The sequence below is a fragment of the Lagenorhynchus albirostris genome, chromosome 1, assembly GCF_949774975.1.
Source record: "Lagenorhynchus albirostris chromosome 1, mLagAlb1.1, whole genome shotgun sequence".
NCBI classification, from domain to species: Eukaryota; Metazoa; Chordata; class Mammalia; order Artiodactyla; family Delphinidae; genus Lagenorhynchus; species Lagenorhynchus albirostris.
In genome coordinates this window covers 131380752-131404796 of record NC_083095.1, presented here as the reverse complement: position 1 = coordinate 131404796, position 24045 = coordinate 131380752, and the positions used below count along the sequence as shown (strand labels likewise).

Sequence of the window (24045 nt, the reverse complement as noted above, 5' to 3'; positions counted from 1 at the left end):
AGTATTTGGGAAAACAACTGTTACAGTTTTATTGCTCTGAGTAACTGACAAAGTAGAAACTATCCAGTTTTTGTAGCAAAGGCGTCGCACGCAAACAAGCAAGATGAATGAAAAAGTCAAATGGTTTGCCTCATTCTCCAAGAGCCACAACTCACGCTGAACCGTGAAAGTGGTTTACCACTATCCTAGGTGATCTTTTTTTCCCTCTTCTGGTTTATTTTTTGGTTTGTTTTATTTATAGTCTGATTTAAAACAATCAGATTCAAGTTGGTTAATTTTAGTTATGTAACAACCTGACATGATGGAGGAAAACAACCTTTAAAGGGATTGTGTCTATGGTTTGATTCACTTAGAAATTTTATTTTCTTATAACTTAAGCGCAATAAAATGTGTTTTTTCATGTTAAAAAAAATGGGCTCAAATGTCCTTTTTTAACTTTTTTTTTTTTTTGGCTGTACCATGTGGCTCGCGGGATGTTGAACCCAGGTCACGGCAGTGAAAGCCTGGAATCCTAACCACTAGATCACCAGAGAACTCCCCTGGTGTTTTTTGGTTTTATTTATTTTTTTAATGGTTTTTGTTTTATTTTATTTATTTATTTTTATCGTTTTTTTTTTTTTAATGCACCATCTTATTTTATTTTTATTTATTTATTTTTTTAGGGTGTGCTGCGAGGCACATGCAATCTTAGTTCCCCAACCAGGGATCGAACTTGCACCCCCTGTAGTGGAAGTGTGGAGTCTTTACCACTGGACCACCAGGGAGGTTCCCCCCTGGTGTTTTTTACTTTTGTATATGGGTATATGGGAATGCAGTACCCAAGGCAGTTAGGAAGTGGCTTCAAGTCCTGCCCCTAGCTTGCTGTGTGGCCTCAGGTTAAGTCACACCCTCTCTGGGAGCCTTAGCTTCATCCTCTGTACAAGAGAAGGTCAGAATCCAAGATATCTCCTAGCTTTGAAACTCTCAGATCCTAAGTTCTGCCTCCTAACAGGAAGCCTCTCCTGATTGCCTCAGCGTACAGCAACCTCTCTCTCCTATAGGCCATGCCATGGCAAAGCTAGAAAGGCTGAACACCCTCACCCTAAGACTTGCTCTCCATGGAGGACCAGTCAGTCCTGGGCCCAGATCCTCAACAGGCACGTACACCTGCATGACCAGGATGGGGAGCAGACCAGATGCCCGGTCCAAGAAGAAACTGAAGAAGCTTATCCTGGCAGAGAGGAGCCACGCATGCAAGCACCCAAGAGGACAGGCTAAAGGGATGCCGCTGCATTTCCACCCAGGGACGCACTCTAAGAGCAGTCCAGCGATGGGGGTGGCTGCCTCAAGAATGAGTGAGCTTCCTGTCCCTGGAGGGTGTGCATGATAGCTGGACAGCCACAGGTCAGGGGTGCTGCAGAGGTAATGCCAACATTAGAGAGAGTGTGGGCACTTCCAAAGCCTGAAAACTATGGTCCTTGGAACTATGCTGGCCCTGAAATCACATCGATAGAACCCAGGCTGCTGTGATCACTGTCGGACTCCTGGCCCCATTCTCCATTTGTCTCCAAGATCCATGTGTGGGGGGAGACGAGGGGAAGGTCCACATACCTGGGGTGGGGCACATGGAGGGGAGGGTCATCTGCCGCATCTCTCAAGGGCCTGCCTACCAGCGACCACCTCCTTTATCTCCTGTCCATCCCTGGGCCTAACCCCTCCTGAACCCATCAAGAGCTACTTTGGCATTTAGGAGCCCAGAGCCAGCCAGCCAGCCCGCCCTTTGTTCCCTCCCACTGAAGGCTCCAGTCCAGGTCCTTGCTGTCCCTCTCTCAGGTGCTCTCTCTCCTCTACTGCCTGCAGACACAGGGAGAGCAAGACTCAGTTTCCTTCCTTACACAGGGGAACTCCCAACCCACCTGACCGGCAGGACATACCACATCCCCTTCAGACCTCAAGCCCATCTCACCGGGTCAACGTCAAAAGTGTCTCTGGGAGTGCGGGAAGCTTCTGGGCTGGCTCTCCTGTTAACAGCTGCATCTGGAGAACACAGAGAAGGTCACAGGCAGGTCAGAGACATCCCTGGTGAGAAGCATCCTGTCTCAGGACAGTGACAAAGGAAACATTCCCGTTGCTTTTCCTGGAGACCCATTCTCCAGGGCCTCTGGCAGCACTGGGGAAGCTCCATGGAGGGGCTGTAATTGGAAAGAAAGCTCCCTGACTATAATGGGCATGAACTCAGCCAGAAGGAAGAGAAAGGTAGCACTAGAGAGTGCTTGCCTTTGGCTCCAAACCCCAAGCACAGCTCTCTCCATCTTGGGGCTACCACCAAGGCAAAGCATGGACAATCCTAACACCGTTTACTGCTTGCTGATTTCTCTGCATAGTGAGAGCTCCGTGATACTCTTCTGACCTGCACCCTGTTTCTATTAAATCTAAATCTCTCATGCTTCAGAATAAAATAACTCCTTTCTCTGCCACTTCCCGGTTACAACACCCAAGGCAAGCTGTTTAAACTCTATGCAGGTCATTTCCTGTACATGGGTAACAGTCACCACCTAGGTGGAGAAGGCTAAGTCCATGCTCACTCTAGCACTGCACTGTTATAAGCCCACGTCCACTATCTCCAAGGGCAGGAGTGAGCAAGGTCTCCATCACTGGCACCTACCTGAGAACTCTCAGATTCTGTAGCCTCCCTCCCCTTACCCAGTAAGGGCATCCTCACACCAGCTGACCAGACCTCAGAGTCCAGCCTAGAGATTTTGCCAAAGAGCCATTAAAGCCTCCCCACCCTGGAGACCCTCTAGTGTACCCCCTGTGTCTCTTGGAACCCCCCTGATATCTCCAGCTCCTATAAAGGTGCTGCAACTCCTGGATTTGTATTGCAGAGCCAAGCACTGTCTCATTCCTCAGCTATGTCATGGGCCCCACCCAACCTTGTCTCCCAGTTGGACTGGACAACTCCAGGTCAGGAACTGGTGTGCTGTCTCCATACTTCCCAAGTGCCCAGTACAAGTCAGGGCCCATAAAGGTTGGCAGCTGGTCCAGATGGCGGGCCATCCCAGGGGAAAAAGGTCTCCTCCACGGAGCCCTAGCATGGTTCTGGGTAAGCACCCAACCACAGGGGACAGGGGGAGTGGTTTTCAGCTCCTCTGCCCATACCTCATGTTCAAGTTAACTTCTCTGTTGCTGGACACAGGTGGCTTAAGAGAACCTCCTAAAGTGGTTGGTCCCTCTGGGGCTAAAATGATACAGGGTCTGGTTCTCAGCTTTGCCGTTTCTTAACTTCCTCTAGGGTCACAAGATCGCAGCTAATCCACAGGACCTTGTTAATCAGTCAAACGTGACCCCTCCGGGTGGCTTCAGCCTCCTGTCAGTGCCTCCTCTCCCCCAGATTTATCCTGCACCCTGTAACCTATGATGTGATCAAACCCAAGAGACAATAAAAACCCCAGTTTCCTTTTCTGTCATACGGAACTGATCTTCTCTACCCCGCCTTTCCCAAGGGACAGTGGCAAGGCCCAAGCCCTTAAACGATAAACAGGCCAGCCATGAGGGTGGCTTACCTGTGCCCTGGGTGATACGAGAGACGAGATCCTGCAGGCGCACCTTGAATTCGTCGAAGCTGTACGTGCGCACAGCAGCTCGCAGGCTCTGGGGCTCCTCCTGGCGCAGCTGGTGGAGTGCCTCACGCAGGAAGCCGTGCATGTCCAGCACCTCCTGGTCGGAAGCATAGAGCCTCATCCTCTGCACAAGCATGCTGCCCGTACGGATGCGCTGCAGCACAGCATCCAGGCGGCCCAGTTGGCCTGCTATCTCTTCGTAATTGCGCTGGTACCCTGCATTCAACTCCTCCAGCAGTTGACGCTCCTGATCTAGCACGTGCTCCACCACCTGACGCACGCCCGCGCGGATCTGCTCCTCGATGTCCGCGCGCACGCGGCCCAGCTGGCTGACGGCCGAGGTCATTTGCGCCTGCGCCGCGCCAAAGGCGCGGTCCTGCTCCTGCAGGTCCTGGGTTATGACGTCCAGCTCCTCCTGCCGCTGCTGGATCTCCGTCCTGATGTCGCACTTGAGCTCGCTGTGGCCCCTATCCAGGAGCGCGCACGAGCAGCACAGCGGCTTGGAGCAGCCTCGGCAGTAGATGCTGCGGACACATAGGGCTGGCCTGAATTAGGGCTCGCCTGCTTTTTTTCTCTTTATATTTGTTATTAAATTCCCCTTCAAAAATTACAAAACTTTGAATCATGGTACGTTCCTACGTTCGTGCTTTTCTCAATTCAGTGTTTGTAGTTATGGTGATAGTATCCAAACTACCAATAAAACGTATTAGAACATCAAAAGTTACTAAAGTAATAATAGCTAGCCTCCATCCGTGAAACAATGCAAAGACGTACAACAAGAAAGTTAATCATCTCTTCCCAGCCTTTCCGAATTTCCTTTCCCCACCTCGGAGGCAACTAGGTGAGCACCCTGGGTGCATCCTTCACACCTCTCTCTATTCAAACAGCTTTACATAGATATGCAGATTATGCTGCTGCTAGCAGAATTCTAAGGACTTGATACATTTCATTCCACTTAATCCTCCGTTGAGTTTCTTAAGGGAGAATTACTATTATCCTCATTTCACAGATAAAGAAACCAAGACATTCAGAGTTTAAATAACTGGCTCAAATATCTACAACACTTTTGGGCAGGTTGATGTTCTTAAAAAAAAATAAGAACATGCTAAACCTTTGCAACTTCCTCCTTTAATTGAACTTTTGTTCAGGACACTCCTCTAGGTCTACAAGTATGGATCTGATGTATTCTCGTTAATAGCTTCTTTACGTTCCAGATGGACCACACTGATTCATTCATCCTGTTAATGGACATTCCAGTGATTTCCTGTTTGTGCATTTTTCCCCAATATGCACAATGCTTTCTGTAGCCTAATGCATGCATCCTTTTGTTTCTATGAAATACATTACAAAATAATAGGATTGCTAGATCAAAGAGTACGTATATTTTTATCTATTTAATATATTTTAGCCAGCAGACACTTCCATAGCATTTACTATGTGTCAGACCCTATTATGAGCATTTGACAAATATCAACTCATTTAATCCTTCTAACAATCCTATGGAGTGGGGATTATTATTATCCCTATTTTAAGGATGGGGAAACTGAGCAAGAGGTACAATAACTTGTCCAAGGTCACACAATTAGTAAGCGGTAAAGTCTAGGTGCAAATTGTAGTAGGCAGAATAACGGCCCCCATCCAAGTACTAATTCCTGGAACCTGAATATGGTACCTTACATGGCAAAAGAGACTTGACAGGTGTGATTACATTAAGGATTTTGAGATGGGGAGATTACCCTGGATTATCTGGGTGGACCCAATGTAAGCACAAGAGTCCTCATAAAGGAAAGAGGCAGGAGGCAGGAGAGTGAGAGAAGGGAGAGGTGATGATGGAAGTAGAGGTCACAGTGACACTACCCTGCTGGCTTTGAAGACGGAAGGGGATCATGAAATACAGAACGCAGGCAGCCTCTAGAAGCTGGAAAAGGCAAGACAATGGATTCTCCTCAAGAGCCTCCAGAAGGAACACAGCCCTACTGACGTCCTGATTTTAGCTCAATGAGACCCATTTCAGACTTCTGACCTCCAGAGGTACAAAACGATATATCTCTAATGGTTTAGGTCCCTAAATTGGTGGTAAATGTTACAGCAGCAACAGGAAACTAATATAAAAACCCAAGCAGCCTGGCTCAGAGTCCATGCTCTGAAACACTGCAGTGCTGCTTCTTCAAATATTACCAGGAAAAATATTAGTTACTTCCCTAGAAATACTGCTGTAATTTACTCTCACCAGGAATGAAAATAATAAGTTAGCCCACCTGAGGCCAGGAGAAAGGATTTTAGCTGGGGCCACTTTGGCTTGAATTACTGAGATCAACTTGTCCCAGAGCCTGCTGGCCGACCCAATTCTAAAATCTTGAAACCAGGTACTAGTCCCTCAGCTTTGCCAGCTCTCAACCTTCCCAAGTCACCCAAGGTGGTAAGGTCCCAGGGCTCGACCCTCCTGCTCAAACACAGGAGACTTATGCCACGATAGCAAAGCTTTTCTGGAGACAGAAAAGTGTGTGGAAAGTGGGATGGGGGTTGCCACTGGGTCATGAGCCTGGAGCTCCTCCAGCCTCAGGAAATCGGATCTAAGTAACAGAGACCCACATCACCCAGAGGCAGGACCAGTGGCTGTGGTAAGTGGCAGGTGGAGCAGAGAAAAAAGCCGGGCAGATGTGGATCTGACCTCAGCTCTGTGCCCTTCCTTGGCAGGTCATTTAACCTCTCTGCACCTCAGTTTTCTTACCTGTAAAATAGGGATAATTCCTACCTCATATGGGAGTGCTGGAGAGGATCAAATGAGGTAAGCCCTACATGAATGTTTGTTTAAAAGACTATGATTATAATTGCCTGAAATATTAGTGCTCCCTAATTAGACACTACTAATGAGAAATGTTAAGCAATTATGAAAGGAATGAATAACTCTACAGAGGGCAATTTGGCAGTATTCATCAAAATTACAAATGTATTTATCCTTTGACCCAGCACCCTCCCCCCTTCTAGATATCTTTTCTGCAGCTCTATCTCCATACATAAAAAATAACATTTGTACAACGTAACACAGTCCATAATAGCAAAGAATAGAAACAACCTAAGTGCCCATCACTAGGCAATGACTTACATAAATTACAATGCACCTGTACAATGGAGTACTATGCAGCTGAAAAAAACTGAGAAAGTTCATTATATGGAAAAATCTCTCTGGCAAAATAAGGATGATAATAGGAGTATTAGGAGGATTCGATGAGTTAATATATATAAAAGGTTAGAACAGTGACTACCATAGAATGTGTTCAATTATGACAATGTGTATTTTAAGTAAAAAAATCAAGGTGTAGAAGTGTATTATAGGGGACCTCTCCTGGTGGCGCAGTGGTTAAGAATCTGCCTGCCAAAGCAGGGGACACGGGTTCAATCCCTGGGCCGGGAAGATCCCACATGCCATGGAGCAACTAAGCCTGGGCGCCACAACTACTGAGCCTGCGTGCCACAACTACTAAAGCCCGTGCGCCCTAGAGCCCGCACACCACAACTACTGAAGCCTGTGTGCCTAGAGCCCATTCCCCGCAACAAGAGAAGCCACCGCAATGAGATGCAAGTGCACCACAATGAAGAGTAGCCCCCGCTCGCTGCAACTAGAGAAAGCCCGCGTGCAGCAACAAAGACCCAGTGCAGCCAAAAATAACACAAAAGTGCATTATAGGATGCTGCTTTTTGTGTAAGAATGGAAAAAAATAAGAATATATTCATATTTGATTGCATCTGAATAAAGAAACCTTGAAAGGATACAAATTAATAAAAGTATTTACAGGATGGGGCAGGGAAGAGGTGGAGTGAGGCATTTCACTGTATGCCTTTTAGGTTGCTCTCATGTTTGAACCTTGTGAATGTATTAATATTACCTATGTTTTTAATTAAAGAACAGAATTCTAATAGATGTGGGCAATTAGATAGGCTATAGAAATAAAGGGAGAACTAGAACCAGTTGTCATTTTCCTAGCTTTGGATCCATGGGAGAGGGGCTGAGACCGAGGTGAGTGACCTTTCCTTAGAAAGAGTGTTCCAGGCCTGGGAAGGGGACCCCTAGGGTGGCCTGGAGGGAGAGCAAGACTTGCTGGGGAGACCACAGTCTCTGCTGGGTCCTCTTCTTAAGCCCCTTCTGCCCCAAATGGGGTCTCCCCAGGGAAACCAGCCACCCCTGCCCCTCTGGATGGAAGGAGACAATTGGCTTCAGGTCTCTATTGAGGGGCCTGCATCAGACGCCCTGGGGTCCAAAGCCCCCAACTTTCTGATAAGACTGAGATGCAAACCCTGAATCAGAATGACCCATTGTGGGCCTGCCACCCAAGACCAAGGATGACCTCCTTGGCCTATGGTTCCTTCACCCTCATTCAAAGGACACTTACTGAGCACCCACTGTGTGCTTGGCACTTTTGGGGGAGACAGAGGTGAGGTGGGCACCTACCCACAAGGAGCTCCATGACAAGGACCCAGACTTAACACAGACAGAGAGGTGTAGCTCTGGAAAGCAAAAGGGCACTTATTTGCTTCTGGAACACTCGAAAGAATGAACTAAAACACCACAGAATCAACAAGAAGTTGCTCAGCAAAGTGGCTGGATTATACCAGAATTAAGAGAAGAAAACAGCTTAATTTTTTTCCAGCAAAGCAAATGAAAAGACATATGGAAAAATTTTCCATGTTCTCATTCACAACAGCAATTTTAAAAATGCTAAAAAAAAAAATACCTAGACATAATCCTAGCAAGAAATACATAGAACTTATATGGAGTAAATGACAAAAACCCACTAAGAGAGAAAGTCTAAAAACAGAAAATTGTATCAAGGTCCTGACTGGAGAGACTAAATAGTATAATATTAATTTTCCTCAAGTTAATATAAAGGTTTAAAGCAATTTGAGCCAAATTAAGAATGAGATTTTAAAACTTAACCAACTGATTCTAAATTTCACATGATGAAAAAAAAGAAAAAAAGAAAACAGAATAAATTTCACATGAAGGAGTAAACGGATCAAATAGCTAAGAAATTGTTTGAAAAATCAGTGTAAGGAAGGGGATTTTCTCTGCCACTGACAACATTATAGAACTACCATTATTAAAACTGTATATACTAGTCTAATAGTCAAGAGAACAATCAGCACAACAGACCACATAGTCCTGAAAGAGGCCCTGGCACCTATCAGAATGTAATATTTTATTTAATAAAGAAATGTCCAAACTAATGGACATTAAAGGATTTTCAACAATTATATCATGAAAACTGGCTACAGGGGGGGAAATAAATCAAGTTAGAGCTTTGCTTCATACACTACACCAAGATATATTTTTTGTTTTGTTTTGTTTTTTGGTTTTTTTTGCGGTACGCGGGCCTCTCACTGTTGCGGCCTCTCCCGTTGCGGAGCACAGGCTCTGGACGCGCAGGCTCAGCGGCCATGGCTCACGGGCCCAGCCGCTCCGCGGCATGTGGGATCTTCCCGGATCGGGGCACGAACCCGTGTCCCCTGCATCGGCAGGCGGACTCTCAGCCACTGCGCCACCAGGGAAGCCCCACCAAGATGCATTTTTGATGAATCAGAGATAAATATGAAAAATAACACCATGGAGATATAATAGTTGACTATTTACTCTCATGACGGTAAAGACCTTATAACCACTGAAGACGTGGATGAAATCGTACTATTAACAGACGCAGCTGCCTGAAAATTCAAAACTATTTTTTGGAAAGACGTTCATGACCTCCTATTATAAGAAAAGCACACTTTGTAACACTAAGTGTTGTTCATTCTGTTTTAGATGATTACAGAGACAGCAGGAAGGAAAGGAAAAAGTCTAGACTGATAGTAGTTACCTCTTTCTCTTCCTCCCTCCCCCTTTTTACTTATTGAGATTTTCCAAAAGTTTCCGTAATCAATTCTAAACAAATGAGTTTGGACTTTAAACAGGAGGCAATGGGGAATGGTAAAAGAACATCCCCTCTAGGAATTACAACAAGCTCTTTCTCTTCTGCCTTGTGATATATTGTTTCGTTTATCCCTTTATGACTGTTCAGCGAATTGACTGCATGATTAATATTTTAATAGAAACCCCAACATGTTTCCTCGGTTCTCAGTCTTCCCATCCAAAAGCTGCCTGTGTCTAAACCACCATCCCAGAGGCCACGTGACAGCAGACAGGATATGGGTTCTGGAGGCAGCCCGACCTAGGCCTGAATCTGAACTCTTCCACAATTCCTAGCTATGAGGCCTTGAGTAAATTACTTTCTCTCTCTGAGTCTTAATTTCCCCATCTGTACAATGGGCCTAAGGATGCTCTCTCATAGACTGTTACAAAGACAAGGGGCTGGTGTATGTGAAGTGACCAGCACAGTGCCAGATACACATCAGACATTCTGGAGCTGTGAAAGAAGAGGGGGCATTAACCACATATGTACACGTGGCAGGGGAGAGCCCTGCTGCTGGTGGGTGAGCCTCTCAACCTCAGGCAGTAAGGAAACATCACCACTGAGTGTGGTCTCTGGGCTCTTCCCTTCCCAGTAGGGACATGCCGCCCTAGACCAGCCACACTTCCCAGTAGGACCAGAGCAGCATGGTACTTCTGCTGTACTAGGAAACAGGGTAACTCAGAATGCAGGAAGCAAAAATCCTATGAAAACAGGACTAGTGGAGGAGAGATGGCCCCAGAGCAAAACTCCAGGGCAGGGCCTGGCTTGCCTGAATGGTGACAGAAAAAGTCTCCACTTCACTGCCCCCATCTCAACAAGGGTTGATGGGAGCTCTCACTTTGGTGGAGTATGGAAAGGAGTAGCCTCCTTTGGAAATTCAAATAATTAGCTAGAGAGTAATTAAAGGGATCCGTGGGTCATTTACACAGTAGTATGGATGCATTTAATGAGGCTGGTTTCCTGCCATCTCCAGGGTGACACAGTTGAGGAAATAAGATTTCTGAAACCAGGAGAGGAGATGAGTAATTGTAGAGACTGGGATGCTCAAAGAGAGTGAAAGCATTATTCCTGTTGATCTCCCCTCCTCCAACTATTCATTAATTGAGAAGGTGGTGACAGAGACAGGAAAACCTGCCGTCTCAGAGAGGAAGATAACAGAAGTTAAGAGAAGCAGCAAAGAGGGGCTTCCCTGGTGGTGCAGTGGTTAAGAATCCGCCTGCCAATGCAGGGGACACGGGTTCGAGCCCTGGTCCAGGAAGATCCCACGTGTCGTGGAGCAACTAAGCCCGTGCGCCACAACTACTGAGCCTGCACTCTAGAGACCACGAGCCATAACTACTGAGCCCATGCGCCACAGCTACTGAAGCCTGCACACCTAGAGCCTGTGCTCAACAAGAAAAGCCACCACAGTGAGAAGCCCGCACACCACAACGAAGAGTAGCACCCGCTCGCCACAGCTAAAGCCCACGAGCAGCAACGAAGACCCAACACAAACAAAAGTAAATAAATAAAATAAATTAAAAAAAAAAAGAGAAGCAGCAAAGAAAGAGGAGAGGAGGAAGCCTTGTCTATTTCACACTATGGTCTTATGCTGGTCCCACACCCAAGAAAGAAGAGAAAGTTTGTAGTGTTCCTTCCCCGCTCTTTTCTATGTAGGTCTCTGCTTTCAAGACTGGCACATCCATGGTGGACAGTGTTCTGCTGGGCCATGTCACTCATTCAGTAGGTAGCAGGTGCACTGCTGCATGGGTGCCCTGCCTCTCCTGCCCTCTCTATGGCAGTGAATGGCACTGCTGTTCAAAGGTCACTCAAGCCAAAGATCAAGGGGAATTCCAGATTCCTCCCCTCTTCGACTGCTTCAACAATGACTCATTATTAAGTCTTGTTAAGGTCTACCTTCATTTACTTAAAAAAAATTACTGAGTACCAGCTAGGTACAGGTATGGGGCTAGAATGCAGAGATGATTAAGGTAGAATTCTGGTTCCTAAATCTGTCACATCAGTTCCCATTGATACTGCCTTTGTTCTTGCCCCAATTATGGCTTATCTCCTTTAGCACTGTCCCCTAATAGGCCTCCTTGCCTCTGGTCTCTCCAATCAACCTTTCCCAGTGCCACCACATAGTATTTCTAAAATGTGATCATCTGGGAATTCCCTGGCGGTCCAGTGGTTAGGACTCCGTGCTTTCACTGCCAAGGGCCCTGGTCTGACCACTGGTCGGGGAACTGAGATCCTACAAGACGCGTGGAGCAGCCAAAAAAAAAAAAAAAAGTTATCATCACCATACACTGAGGTGACTGCAATGATGCCCCTTGGAAGTACAGTCAGAATAGCATCAAGTGCAAGAAATATCTTAAATAACACATAAGTAATATGTTAATGAAGGAGATTCAATTTTTGAACAAAGTTAGATCACTTGGGCAAATTCACTGAGTTTTATAATAATGCACTATAATTATATAGTATTGGATATTAGTGAACATGAACACAATTTGGATTTACATGCCAGTAAATATTGCAAGAGGACAAGGCAAAGTTTACATACAGTGATTACTTATTAATCTGATTAGGCTATTTCATTTAAATCCAACCTAATTTCAATAAATAAAACGGCAAAAGAGATGGAAATAGCTGAAACAATCAATTAACTAAAGCCGTGAATAAGAAAAATGCTACTGGATATTAAGATAACATTAACATAATACTGTATTAAATAACATATGGTATAAACAGACAGCTCTTCTATTTAGTTGTATCTATCTCAAAATACCTCCCCAACTCTAACAGCTTTGGCAGAACAAATCCAAACTGTAATACATGCCAAAGCGGGCTTCCCTGGTGGCGCAGTGGCTGAGAATCTGCCTGCCAATTCAGGGGACACGGGTTCGATCCTTGGTCCAGGAAGATCCCACACGTCGTGGAGCAACTAAGCCCACGTGCCACAACTACTGAGCCTGTGCTCTAGAGCCCGTGAGCCACAACTAGTGACCCCGCGTGCCACAACTACTCAAGCCCGTGCGCCTAGAGCCCGTGCTCCACAACAAGAGAAGCCACCGCAATGAGAAGCTCCGCACTTAAATGAAGAGTAGCCCTGGCTCGCCGCCAACTAGAGAAAGCCCACGCACAGCAACGAAGACCCAACACAGCCAAAAATAAAAAAATTAAATAAATAAATTTATTTTAAAATAAAAAGCCAAAGCAGGCATTTGTTACAAAATTCAATGACTATAAAGTTAATCATTAAATGTTAATAGAATCTGGTGACATAGGAAACAAGTTTGTGTCCTTATGTGACACAAACAATTTTGATATTCTCCAGAAGTACTTTTATTAAAATAAGTATAAAATGATTTCATGTAGCTCTGAGAGTATACTGTGGTTCTGATCTTTGTTACTCATTCAATACTCACTAAATATTTAAGTTTCCCCCAAACTGTGGTAATACTCTTAAGATTACTAATAAGAAAAAAAATAAAATCATAAATTAAAAACTGTAATACTCATGGTAATAGAGCAAGAGGAAAATGAGAAGGAAAGGAAGAGGAAGAAAGAGGAGGAGGGGTTATGTAAGAAAATTTCATTGAAATAAACAGAATTTTTAAACTAAAGGAGCAAGCCGGGTTTCAGAGTAATTTGATACAATACGTTCCACACCAAGACAGCTTGGTTAAATTGATACACTTAAGGAATGAAAAATATCTTTAGGCATCGAGACAGAAAAAGGAAATAAATTTGGCCTCAGGTCTCTCCTGGTAGACGTTTGATGCTGGAAGATAAGACAGGAAAGTCTACAAAGCTCTAAAGGAAAGACCGTGACCAGGTATATTACACCCAGCCAAAATGTCATGCAAGCGTAACTGACAGACATTCTCAACACCACGCTAGGAATTCAGAACACAGAAGTCCTTCTTGAGAAAAACTGCTAATTGACAGCATCCGTCCAACCAAGAGCTGAATCAAAACAAAGACTCCATGAAAAGTGGTATTAAAGTGAAAGGACCAGTGCTGTGCATTAGAGCCATTGTGATGTGGAACCAAGACTACAAACACGGGAGTGGACCATCCTGATCTTTCACGGCAAAGACTTCGTTACTGTCTAAAATGCATTCATTTCATTAAAAACTATAATGACTCCAGCCTCTTGATGCCTTAGTCATTTTTTTGCTTAATCTTAGAGAGGTCTTTTAGGAAATGTTTTAGGATGAAGAAATATTTCTTTGAAGTTTAGCAAGTCTAATTTTACTTTAGTATCTTTTTCTTTCATCAAAGTCAAGGAAAATTAAATTTAACATTGCTTAAATAGCATGCTTCCTTTGAATAAGCTAATTGTAAGGGAAGATACACTCTTGAGCTCGAAACAAGTAACTTGTAGAATCCTTTTTTTTTGCAACTCGGCCAGGTTGTTAGTTGAAAACTACCTGTATGTGGAGGCCGGCAGCACCAGGACAGACTCTGCAGAGTGCAGTCAGGAAATCCTGCGTCCTGTCCTGGCCCTGGCTCAGACAAGATCTCCTATTTGGGGATGAGCTCCCATTAATGTTCGAGCCTCTTGCAACAATTCTCTCTTCCTCAATAATCTTATAGGAAGGTCAGGGAAGTAAGGTAATAGCACAGGAAAAAACATCTCAAAAGACAGGAAAGTGCTTTATTGTGTTAAGAAGAGGTCAAATCCAACCAGAAGAGCCCATTCTCTGACCATATTGGAAAACGTTTCAGTTTCCTATTGAAAGGCGCTGCCCAGGTACCAAGGGATCGGGAAGCGTCACTCAAGGCTGGTTTCAAGCCTGTCCCCTGCACTCTGGTTCCTGCCACCACCGCGTGATGTCCACCTCTGCCCTGAACCCTCCCCTGGGCTGCCCAGGATGCCTCTCCCCACCTGTTGCCAATCATTCCAACTTCTGGTCTTGGGCTGTCTTTTCCCAGTTTATGATCTTATCATACGTCTCAAACTTGAATAATAGGTCTTTCATTTTCCCCACTCAACTGTAACTAAAGCTCTTCCCGCTACAAGTTTTGATGGTCCTCGATTAATTCCCCTACCCCATCCAGCCAAGCTTTGGGATCTGACACCCCAACATGGGTCTCAGCTCCATCAACAGTCCTAAACCCCCATTACCCTTGGCTGCAAGGCACTCCCCAGCGCTCCCCAGCACATGTGATGAAAAGGCTGGCAGCCACCTTGACCTCCAGGTCAGGCAGGCCATGGCCGTGTGACACTCTGGCCTTCTCCCCATGCTGCCACCTCTGCATTCTTGCAGGCCTCACCCCCACCTGCACCATGGCTCAGCCTCCTAATGTGGCTCCCTTTCCCCAGGTCCAGATTCTTTGCTTCAGTTCCGCTTGGGTCATATATCCAACAGTAAGGTGGTAAATCTCAAATTCTTTACAGAATAGGGTAAAATGTAAATAAGCACGCAGCCAAAGAAAAAAAATCCTGGTCTCCTTGCTCCTCAACTTGCCCAGTTCAATCAAAGTACCAGAGTGCAGAAAGAGGATCTGAACATTATCCCACTCTCTGCCTCAGTACCACCAGTGGGTTTCCAACAGAGTCCCCAAAGGTCCATTCACACTGTGTTCTACAGGATACTCACTGGTACAAGAGTAAACTGCAGGAAAACGGAGCAAACTGAGAACATTCTTTGTCCCGGAAATTGTAGGACAGAGTCCAAACTCTAACTCTCCCATGTTTGACCCTAGCTCACCCTTCCAGCCCCTGCCCTCCTGCACAGCCTTTACTTGCAGTTCCTGAAATGCAGCAGACTTGCTGGTGCCTCTGCCTTTGCACATGCTCCCTCCCCTTTCTGCTTCCTTACAGGCCAGGCTAAGTGTGACACCCCCTTGGAAGCTGCCATCCCCAGACAATCAAGGCTGGGCAGGTGGCCTTTTCTGAGATCCCATGCCTGGTGCCAGCCTTCCTTCTTCCTTCTGCCCTTAAATAACTGAGCACACACGGGATGTCAGCCGTCTGGCAAGGGAAAATATGAGGGAGAGGATGGTGTCTTATCACACTGTCCTAAGGGCTACTAGCAGCACAGAGTGACAATGGTAAGCAGGCTTCCTTGAAGCACTCTGCAGCCTTGATTGTTAACTGCAGACCTGGTTCCTCCACCAGGCTGTGACCTCAGAGGGCCAGGGCTGCATGTTTGTATTTATACCCTAGCACCTAGCAGAGGGCTTGCTACATAGTAGGAATGTGGGCTGAAAGAATGGACTCCACAGGTGTGGTTGATCAAATGCCAATGGCTCCAGGGAGGATACTCCCAGGCTAAGTTTGAAAGTTTAAAGCCACTTCCGATGCTGCTCCCCACTGTGAGCCCTAAGTCAGCTCAATGTCAAAGAATGGAACGGTTTATTACTGACTTGTAACTTGCAGGAAGTTGTCGGTTATTTATGACACTGAGGTTTTGTGCAGAAGAAACAAGTTGTTTTTCCAGTAACCACCGGTAGATTGTGAAACAACTGTGAATTGTGACTGTGTGTGTGCGATTTTTAAGCAATACTGTCAGGTTTTTGAAGCCATCTACCATGCTCAAGGGAAAAGAATCCTGTTCTCTTGCTGGCTGGACCTCCTTGCCCCTTGTACCTTGCCGACTGTGGAGAAATCCACCCCCCACACTAGAGGTGAAGCACTCTGTAAGCTACCACCATCTGGGGCTCTGGGAGAGGCCCCATCCTCACTGCAGGGTAGGAGATGTAAACTGTGGTTTATACAGTTGCTGCCAGCCCCTATCAGCTACTAAGACTGTGCAGTCTAGATGTCCACATTTACATGTGAGCAGACAACACAGAACTACAGGACCTATGAAGAGAATCAGCAGGCAAAATGGGGACCAAACTGATTCCTGGCTCACACTGAAAACAAGGGTAATATAGGAAACATAAACCTTCTAAAAATTCTAAGTTTGCTTTTCAGGGGGATTTAAGAACATACACTGAGAAAACAAGAACAGGATGACAAGAAAAAGCATCCTGAGAACACTGACCTTGTTTGGCAATTAAAAAAACATGACTGCAACTGTGGCAGCACCATGCATGGACCTAGAGACTGTCATACTGAGTGAAATAAGTCAGGCAGAGAAAGATAAGTATCATATGATCTCACTTATATGTGGAATCTAAAAAAATGATACAAATGAACGTATTTACAAAGTAGAAACAGAGTCACAGATGTAAAACGCAAACTTAAGGGTTATGGGGGAAAGTGGGGGAAGGGTTACAGGGGAAAGTGGGGGAGGAGGGATAAATAGGGAGATTGGGATTGACATATACACAGTACAATATGTAAAACAGATAACTAATAAGGACCTGCTGTATAGCACAGGGAACACTACTCAATACTCTGTAATGACCTGTATGGGAAAAGAATCTAAAAAAGAATGGATATATGCATATGTATAACTGATTCACTTTGCTGTACAGCAGAAACTAACACAACATTGTAAATCAACTCTACTCCAATAAAAAGTTAATTAAAAAAAAGCCACACACACACAAAAACGATAGTTATAAAAAGAAAAAATAAGCAAATGAACAGAAATCAATATATAAAAAAGTAGAAAATTTCTTTGAGCTGAAGAAAGACTTGAATTTTCAGTTCAACAATGTCAGAGAGGATTACTGAAAAAAGAAAAGACCTATAGCTTGATCAATCATTTTCAAGAATAAAGAAAAATTATATAAACATCCTTAGCAAACAAAAACATTACCCACAGGGGCAAAATAATTAGATAATAATTAAATTTCTCATCTGCAGCACTGGAGGCCACAAATTTATGAAGCAATGTGTATATACTCCAAGATGAAAGATTTGTGATTGTGACCTCAGAATTTTTACACCTAGCTAAACTTTCCTTTAAATGTGACAGCAGAGAAGTCCCTGGCGGTCCAGTGGTTAGGACTCCATGCTCTCATTGCTGAGGGTCCAGGTTTGATCCCTAGTCAGGGAACTAAAATCCCACAAGCTGTGTGGCATGGCCGAAAATAAAAATAAAAAATGAATTAAAAAATAAATGTGACAGCAAATGAAGGACATGCAAGTTAAGACAATCAAGATTCCAGAAAGTAACCTCTGAAAAGCAACCAAAAAAAAATTACTTGAAGTATTCCAGCCAAATGGGAAATTAATAACATTAAATAATTGAAGGAGAAGATATGTTATAGAAAAAATTATTGTGAGCAATGAAACTAATTAAAATCTAAGATTATAGATAACAAGTGGGTTATAATGTGATGATGACAATAACTGTCAAAAAAGGATGCTTAGAATAGAAAAGACAGAAAATTTGGTAATATCTAGAACTAAAATTTCATGTTATTTCAACTATATCTGAATGTGGGAAGAGAAAGAGGGGAGAACAAAAAGTATGCTAAAAGTTTTATCTTATCTGGAAGAACAGTTGTAATATACTCTTGATGGTGAGAGATACAGACACACACACACACACACACACGTGTGCACGCACGCGTTCTAATATGTTTGTTAAAAATTTAAACCAGAATAGAAAGAGGAGAGAGATATATGATATATCTCTACAAAAAATACACATTTTAAAAAAATCCTAGGAATATGCTAGTCCACAGAATATGGTCCAAGGCCCCAAAGAAAACATCAGTCCCAGATATAACTCAAATACTAGGTGACCATACTGTGGAAATTAACATCAAATATTTAAATCAAACATCACAAGCCACTTGAAAATTTTAGAAAACTCCCTCGCCCAAACTCTTCTATCAAAGAAAAAATGTTTAAAAAGAGAAAAGACTGAAATTATAGATATTTGAGAAATGACTGACTATGATTACACTACATCAAAGTTATGGGATGCAGCCAATGTCATACTCACAGGAGAAGGTATTAAACAATAAGGATAACAAATAAATGAATTAAATGTTCAGTTAGATGATGAATAATGAGAGACAAGTAGAAGAGAGAAAATAATGATGATAAAAACAAAATGATTAGTTAGGGCTTCCCTGGTGGCGCAGTGGTTGAGAGTCCGCCTGCCGATGCAGGGGATACGGGATCGTGCCCGGGTCTGGGAAGATCCCACATGCCGCGGAGCGGCTGGGTCCGTGAGCCATGGCCGCTGAGCCTGCGCTCCGCAACGGGAGGGGCCACAACAGTGAGAGGCCCGCGTACCGCAAAAAAAAAAAAAAAAAAAATTAGTTAGAAAAAAGGAAAACATTAATATCAGTAAGCAATAAAAGGAAAGACCAAAAAGCTAGTGCTTTGAAAAGATCACTAAAATAACCACAAATATACATTATAAAAAAGAAAGGGGACACAATTACAGGTATAGATGAGAGTTTTAAATTATAAAAGATAACTCAGGATGAACTAGAAAACATTCCAAACAATCTGATTCAAGATCCAAAAAAAAGGGGAAAAAACCCTACTCTTCAAAAAAGGTACCTGTATCAGATAGTTTTTCAAGAAACCTCTATAAGCTTGAATTGCTATGTTCTTTAAACTAGTGTACAGCAGAGAAATTCTCAGAGTAGCATTTTAACATTTATTGAGTATTTAATAGGTGCCAGGCACTATGCTAATCAATTTATACATATCATCACGTTCAAAAAAGCTTGCAAACTCATTGAAAGAGTTGTCTTATCAAATGAATAAGAAAACTTGACAAGGAAATCATACATATTCATAAAATTAAAATTAAATTTTAATTTTAAATTAAAATTAAAATAATAGTATATCATGACCAAATAGACTTTTTCCTCCCAGGACTTAAAGAATGGTTCAACATAAAGAAACCTATTGATATAATTCATCATACTGAAAGGTGAAAGGACATCTTCAGAGTCCAAAAGAACACCTATTCCTGAGTTAAAACTAAAACGAAATAACAGCAACAACAAAACTCTAAGAAAACTAGAAGTGGGAGGCAACTTTCTTAATGTGATTTTTAAAAGTCACCTACGGAAATCAATAATAAGCATCATACTAAACAAGAAAACATAAGAAACTTTCTTATGAAAGATAGGTACAAGACAAAGTTGCCTTTTCTAACCACTGCTTCACATTATTCAATACTGTCCTGGCAGTGCTGGCCAATCCAATGAAACAAAGCTACAAAGAGGTAATATGTATAAATACTGGAAAGAAAAAAGGTTTTATTATTTGTAGGTGATATGACTGTTTACCTAGAAAATCCAAAAAATCAACTGAAAATCTTACAAGAATAAAAGAGCCCAATAAGATGGCTAGATGTAATATAAATATACATAAATTAATAGCATTAGTGAATGTTAATGATAACCAGTTAGAAATTATAATGGAAAAAGATTCCATTCATAATATTATTACATATTATAAAGTTAACTATAATTTAAAAGTTCAAGATGTTTGTGAATAAAACCCAAAGATATAACCAGAGATGAGGACAATTCTTCCAAGATTTAATGTCACCTCAGTCAAAATCTCAATGAATATGTAACTTCTGAAACTGCATGAATTGTAACAGCAAAAGCAACTGTACAAATTGTGAAAGTAAAATTATTTTTGAAAAAGAATGGGAATTCACCCTATCAAATATAAAGCTACAGAACTCCTTACAGTAGTAAGGATTAGCATAAGAATAGTTTGGTGCAGAACAGAGATTTACAAACATATTCATGACTACATGGACATTTAGTACAAGATTAAAAGGGCATTTCAGATCAAAGCAAGAGTGGAGTATTCATAAGCTACAAGGATATATTGTACAACATGGGGAATATAGCCAATATTTTATAATAACTATAAATGAAGTATAACCTTTAAAAATTGTGAATCACTATATTATACACCTGTAACAAAATACTGTACTTGAATCAACTATACTTCGATTTTAAAAAATGGGAAAAAACAAAAAGAGTGAATTATTCAATAAAAGTTGTTGAGAGAACTGGCTTTCCATTTGGAGAGAAATGCAAAGCAAGGGTTCTTACCTTATACCACACACAAAAATAAATTCCATGGGAATGAAAATTTTAACTATAAAAACAAATTATTAAAATAGAGTATAAGTAAATATTTTCAACATTGGCATAGGAAAAATCTTTCCTAGGATGATCAAAGCCAGATACCACAAAGGAAGAGATTGAGGGATTGGACTACATAAAACTAAAAACTTAACACACAACACCTCATATTGAATGAATGACAAAGGTCAACACAGGAAAAATATCTGCACTATAACAAGCTCTTACAATTAAAGACTAATTCCTAAGAGTAAAGAAACAAACAAGCAAAGGCCCTCAGGATGCAATTTACAAATGAAGAAGCTCAATGGCCAAAAAACATATGAAAAGCCACTGGACCTCAACCTTAACAATAAACAAAGAAATCCAAATTCAAACAATAGTATCAGCTGTGGAGGAATCTGGTAGTACAGGTGGTAAACCTCCAAGCAGGAAGTAAGTTTAGCAGGAATGGAGCTCTGAGTGTGCCCCAACGGGCAAAGAATACTTTCACTTTGCAAGCAGATCCCCAAGAATCTTATACAAGCTATCTATGCGGGGGAGGGAGGATTAAAAGTTCACATAGGTATGCTACCTTTTGCTTAAAGGGGGAAAAATAAGACCTATAAGACTATATACTCCTACCTGTGTGTATATTCACAAACTCTGGAAACATTCAAAACTGGTAACCGTGGTTAAACGCGGATGGGGGAGGGAGAAGTGGTGGGTATTAGGCAGATGGGGGACAGAGTGGAATGGAGACTTTGTCCTCTCTATAAATTTTGTTTGTAATTTTTTGCACCATATAAATGTATTATCTATCCAAAAAATCCTGAATTAAAATCCTGTGCTGTTTAGTAAAAATCATTAATATTGGACATGACTTTTTTTTTCTCATACAGACACTCCCAGGAAGTGCATTGTTCCGGTTTTGACTTTTCAGACAGAAACTAACTACCCACATCTCATCCTAGAATCCAGCTATACTGAGACTCCATGGCAATGCTTCTGGAAAATTCCTCTATAAGACTTTCTAAAGGGCAGTTTGGCAACATGTATCGAAATGTAAAACTTTCATAACCCTTCATCTAGAAATGGCATTTCTAAAAATTTATCCTGAAGAAATGACTGGATATGGGTGAAAAGATGTTTCTGCAGCATTATTTCTTATAAGGGGAAATTGGAAACTACTGCTATCCATCCATTCGCACGGGACAGCATAAATTGCGGTCATCGCTATCGATGCTGCTGGTCTGTGGACCTTATTTTGAGTTGCAAGACGTTAGAAGCTCCTTTACCCACGTTCCCGGCTGTGAGACTTTGGATCTCTGCTCCCCGCAGCCTCTACCTCGCTCTTAGAAGCTTCACCCCACCCTGGGCAGGCCTGCTTACCTGGTCAGCGTAGGGTCGCGGTGGTTAGGGTTGGAACAGAAGATGTTGTTGGATTTGCGCGTGCTATCCAGAAACTCCCGCGCCGACTGGCTGCGGAGTTCCGCCAGTGGCCGGGCCTCGTGCTTGAGGAACCACTGGTGCGCCTCGACGCACTTGGCACAGAGGAGCTGCTCGCACTCGAAGCACCAGTAGTCGGCCAGCTCTTTGCAGCGGGCGCAAAGGGCCTGCGCGTCCACGATTTGCCGGTACACATGCAGGCGCCGCTGCAAGCTTTCGAAGAAGACGTTGTCCAAGGCCTGCACATCAGGGCCTGGGGGCCAGGGCGCCTGGCAGATGGGGCACTGCCTGCCAGTCTCCTCCAGGCATCCTGAACACAGCGTGTGCAGACAAGGCAGCAGCTTGGGGCACTTGGCTTCTGCCCGGCAGCCCTGGCAGTGCAAGAACTGGAACTCTTCCTCCGTGGCTTGCTGGGGGATCAGAGAGGGAGGCGAGATCTTAAGTCCCAGGAGTCCCCACCCAATGGACACCCGCCCCTATGGCTGGAGGCTGAGAGTGGGACTTCCAATGCCATACCAGGCTGTCATTGGATGATGCAAAACCCAGGCTTATCAGTACCCCAATCCTCCACTTACTCAGGCCTTCCCACTCTCACTCCACAATTTACTGAGCATCTACTTCTCCTAAGACACAGTACTAGGCCCTGAGATAAAAGGATGTATAGGACAAATCCCTGCCTTCAAGGAACTTAAGTTTAAAAATGAGATTCATTAAGTGTATATCACATAACCGCACATAAAGTGCTTAATACACTTTGATATTTCCTCAGAAAGTTAAACATAGAACTACCATATGATCCAACAATTCCACACCTAGATATATACCCAAAAGAACTGAAAACAAGTACCCAGATCCTTGTACACTCATTATTCTGTACACAGCATTATTCACAATAGCCAAAAGGTGGAAACGACCCAAGTGTCCATCAACAGATGAATGGATAAACAAAATGTGGTATATACACACAATGGAATATTATTCAGCCTTAAAAAGGAAATTCTGACACATGCTACAACATGAATGAACCTTGAAGACATTATGCTAAGTAAGATCATGCAGAGACAAAGGGGCAAATATTGTAGGAATCCACTTATAGGAAATATCTAGACTAGGCAAATTCACAGAGAAAGTAGATTAGAGGTTACCAGCCACTGGGGGAAGAGGGGAATGAGGAGCTATTGCTTAAAGGGTACAGACTTTGTTTGGATAAAAAAATTCTGTAAATAGACAGTGGTGAGGGCTATACAACATTGTGAATGTATTTAATGCCACGGAATTGTGTACACTTAGAAATGGAGAAAACATACATAATATATGTATTTGATAACATTTTACCACAAGAAAAGTGCTTAATACAGTACCTGGCCCATGAGAAATATTCACAAATCTTAACTAGTATTGTTAATATTATTCTGAGGTGTAAATGCAAATAATGAAAGTTACTGCAATTTGGTGTTATTTGTACTTTCATGAAGGACAGTAAAAAGGGCCTGGAAGAACATAGAGCAACTGATCTAAGTAGTTCCTTTGGGGGTCGGGGGTGGCTAGGGAGTTTGTGCAGGAGAAGACTAATAAACCCCTAATAAACCCCTTGGGGATGGGGGTTAGGGGAGCAGGGTGCTCCAAGAAAAGGACCCAAGAAGCTTCCTAAAGGAGAGGCCACAGGAACTCTGAGGCCTTAGCCAAGGCAAGACACCTCTCTCCCACTTTCTGATCTGGGAACTAGGGTTCTTGTTTTTCCACACCTGGGACATGCTGGGGGTTCCCAGGCCGGTGCAATATGGCTACTACTCTCCCTAACAGGTGGTCCTTCGTCTGAGGCAGGGGACGTCTGAGGCAGGGGATAAGAGGCAGGTCCCAGCGTGGGGGCGGAAGAGTCCGGTCCGGGGTGCCACTGACCCTCAGCATCTTACCCCCCTGCTCGTGGAGAATCGCAGCCCAGAGAGGCCCCCCCACTTACTTATCCTCGTCCCATTTTCTACCTTCCGTGACCGCTACCCCAAACCGAGAAGGTCAGGACCTCATGCCTGGTCTTCCTTCTTTGTGTCACTCTTTAAGGTGCTTGGCCAAGTTCCCCTGTCCCTCCCCACATTTCCCCCAAC

The 24045-nt window shown here is 43.4% G+C and overlaps 1 protein-coding gene across 12 annotated transcripts in view; it reads right to left on the bottom strand.

The window, feature by feature from the left end:
• The window catches only part of PML (PML nuclear body scaffold), a 45244-nt gene that overhangs the window by 20930 nt on the left and 269 nt on the right, over window positions 1-24045 (bottom strand). For all 12 annotated transcript variants that reach the window (XM_060153673.1, XM_060153652.1, XM_060153669.1 and 9 more), the window contains exons 2-4: window positions 21887-22353; window positions 3543-4123; window positions 1946-2016 (exon numbers count right to left, since the gene is read on the bottom strand). In XM_060153673.1, coding sequence (XP_060009656.1) covers window positions 1946-2016; window positions 3543-4123; window positions 21887-22353 — 1119 coding nt within the window. The remainder of the gene's footprint in view (window positions 1-1945; window positions 2017-3542; window positions 4124-21886; window positions 22354-24045) is intronic.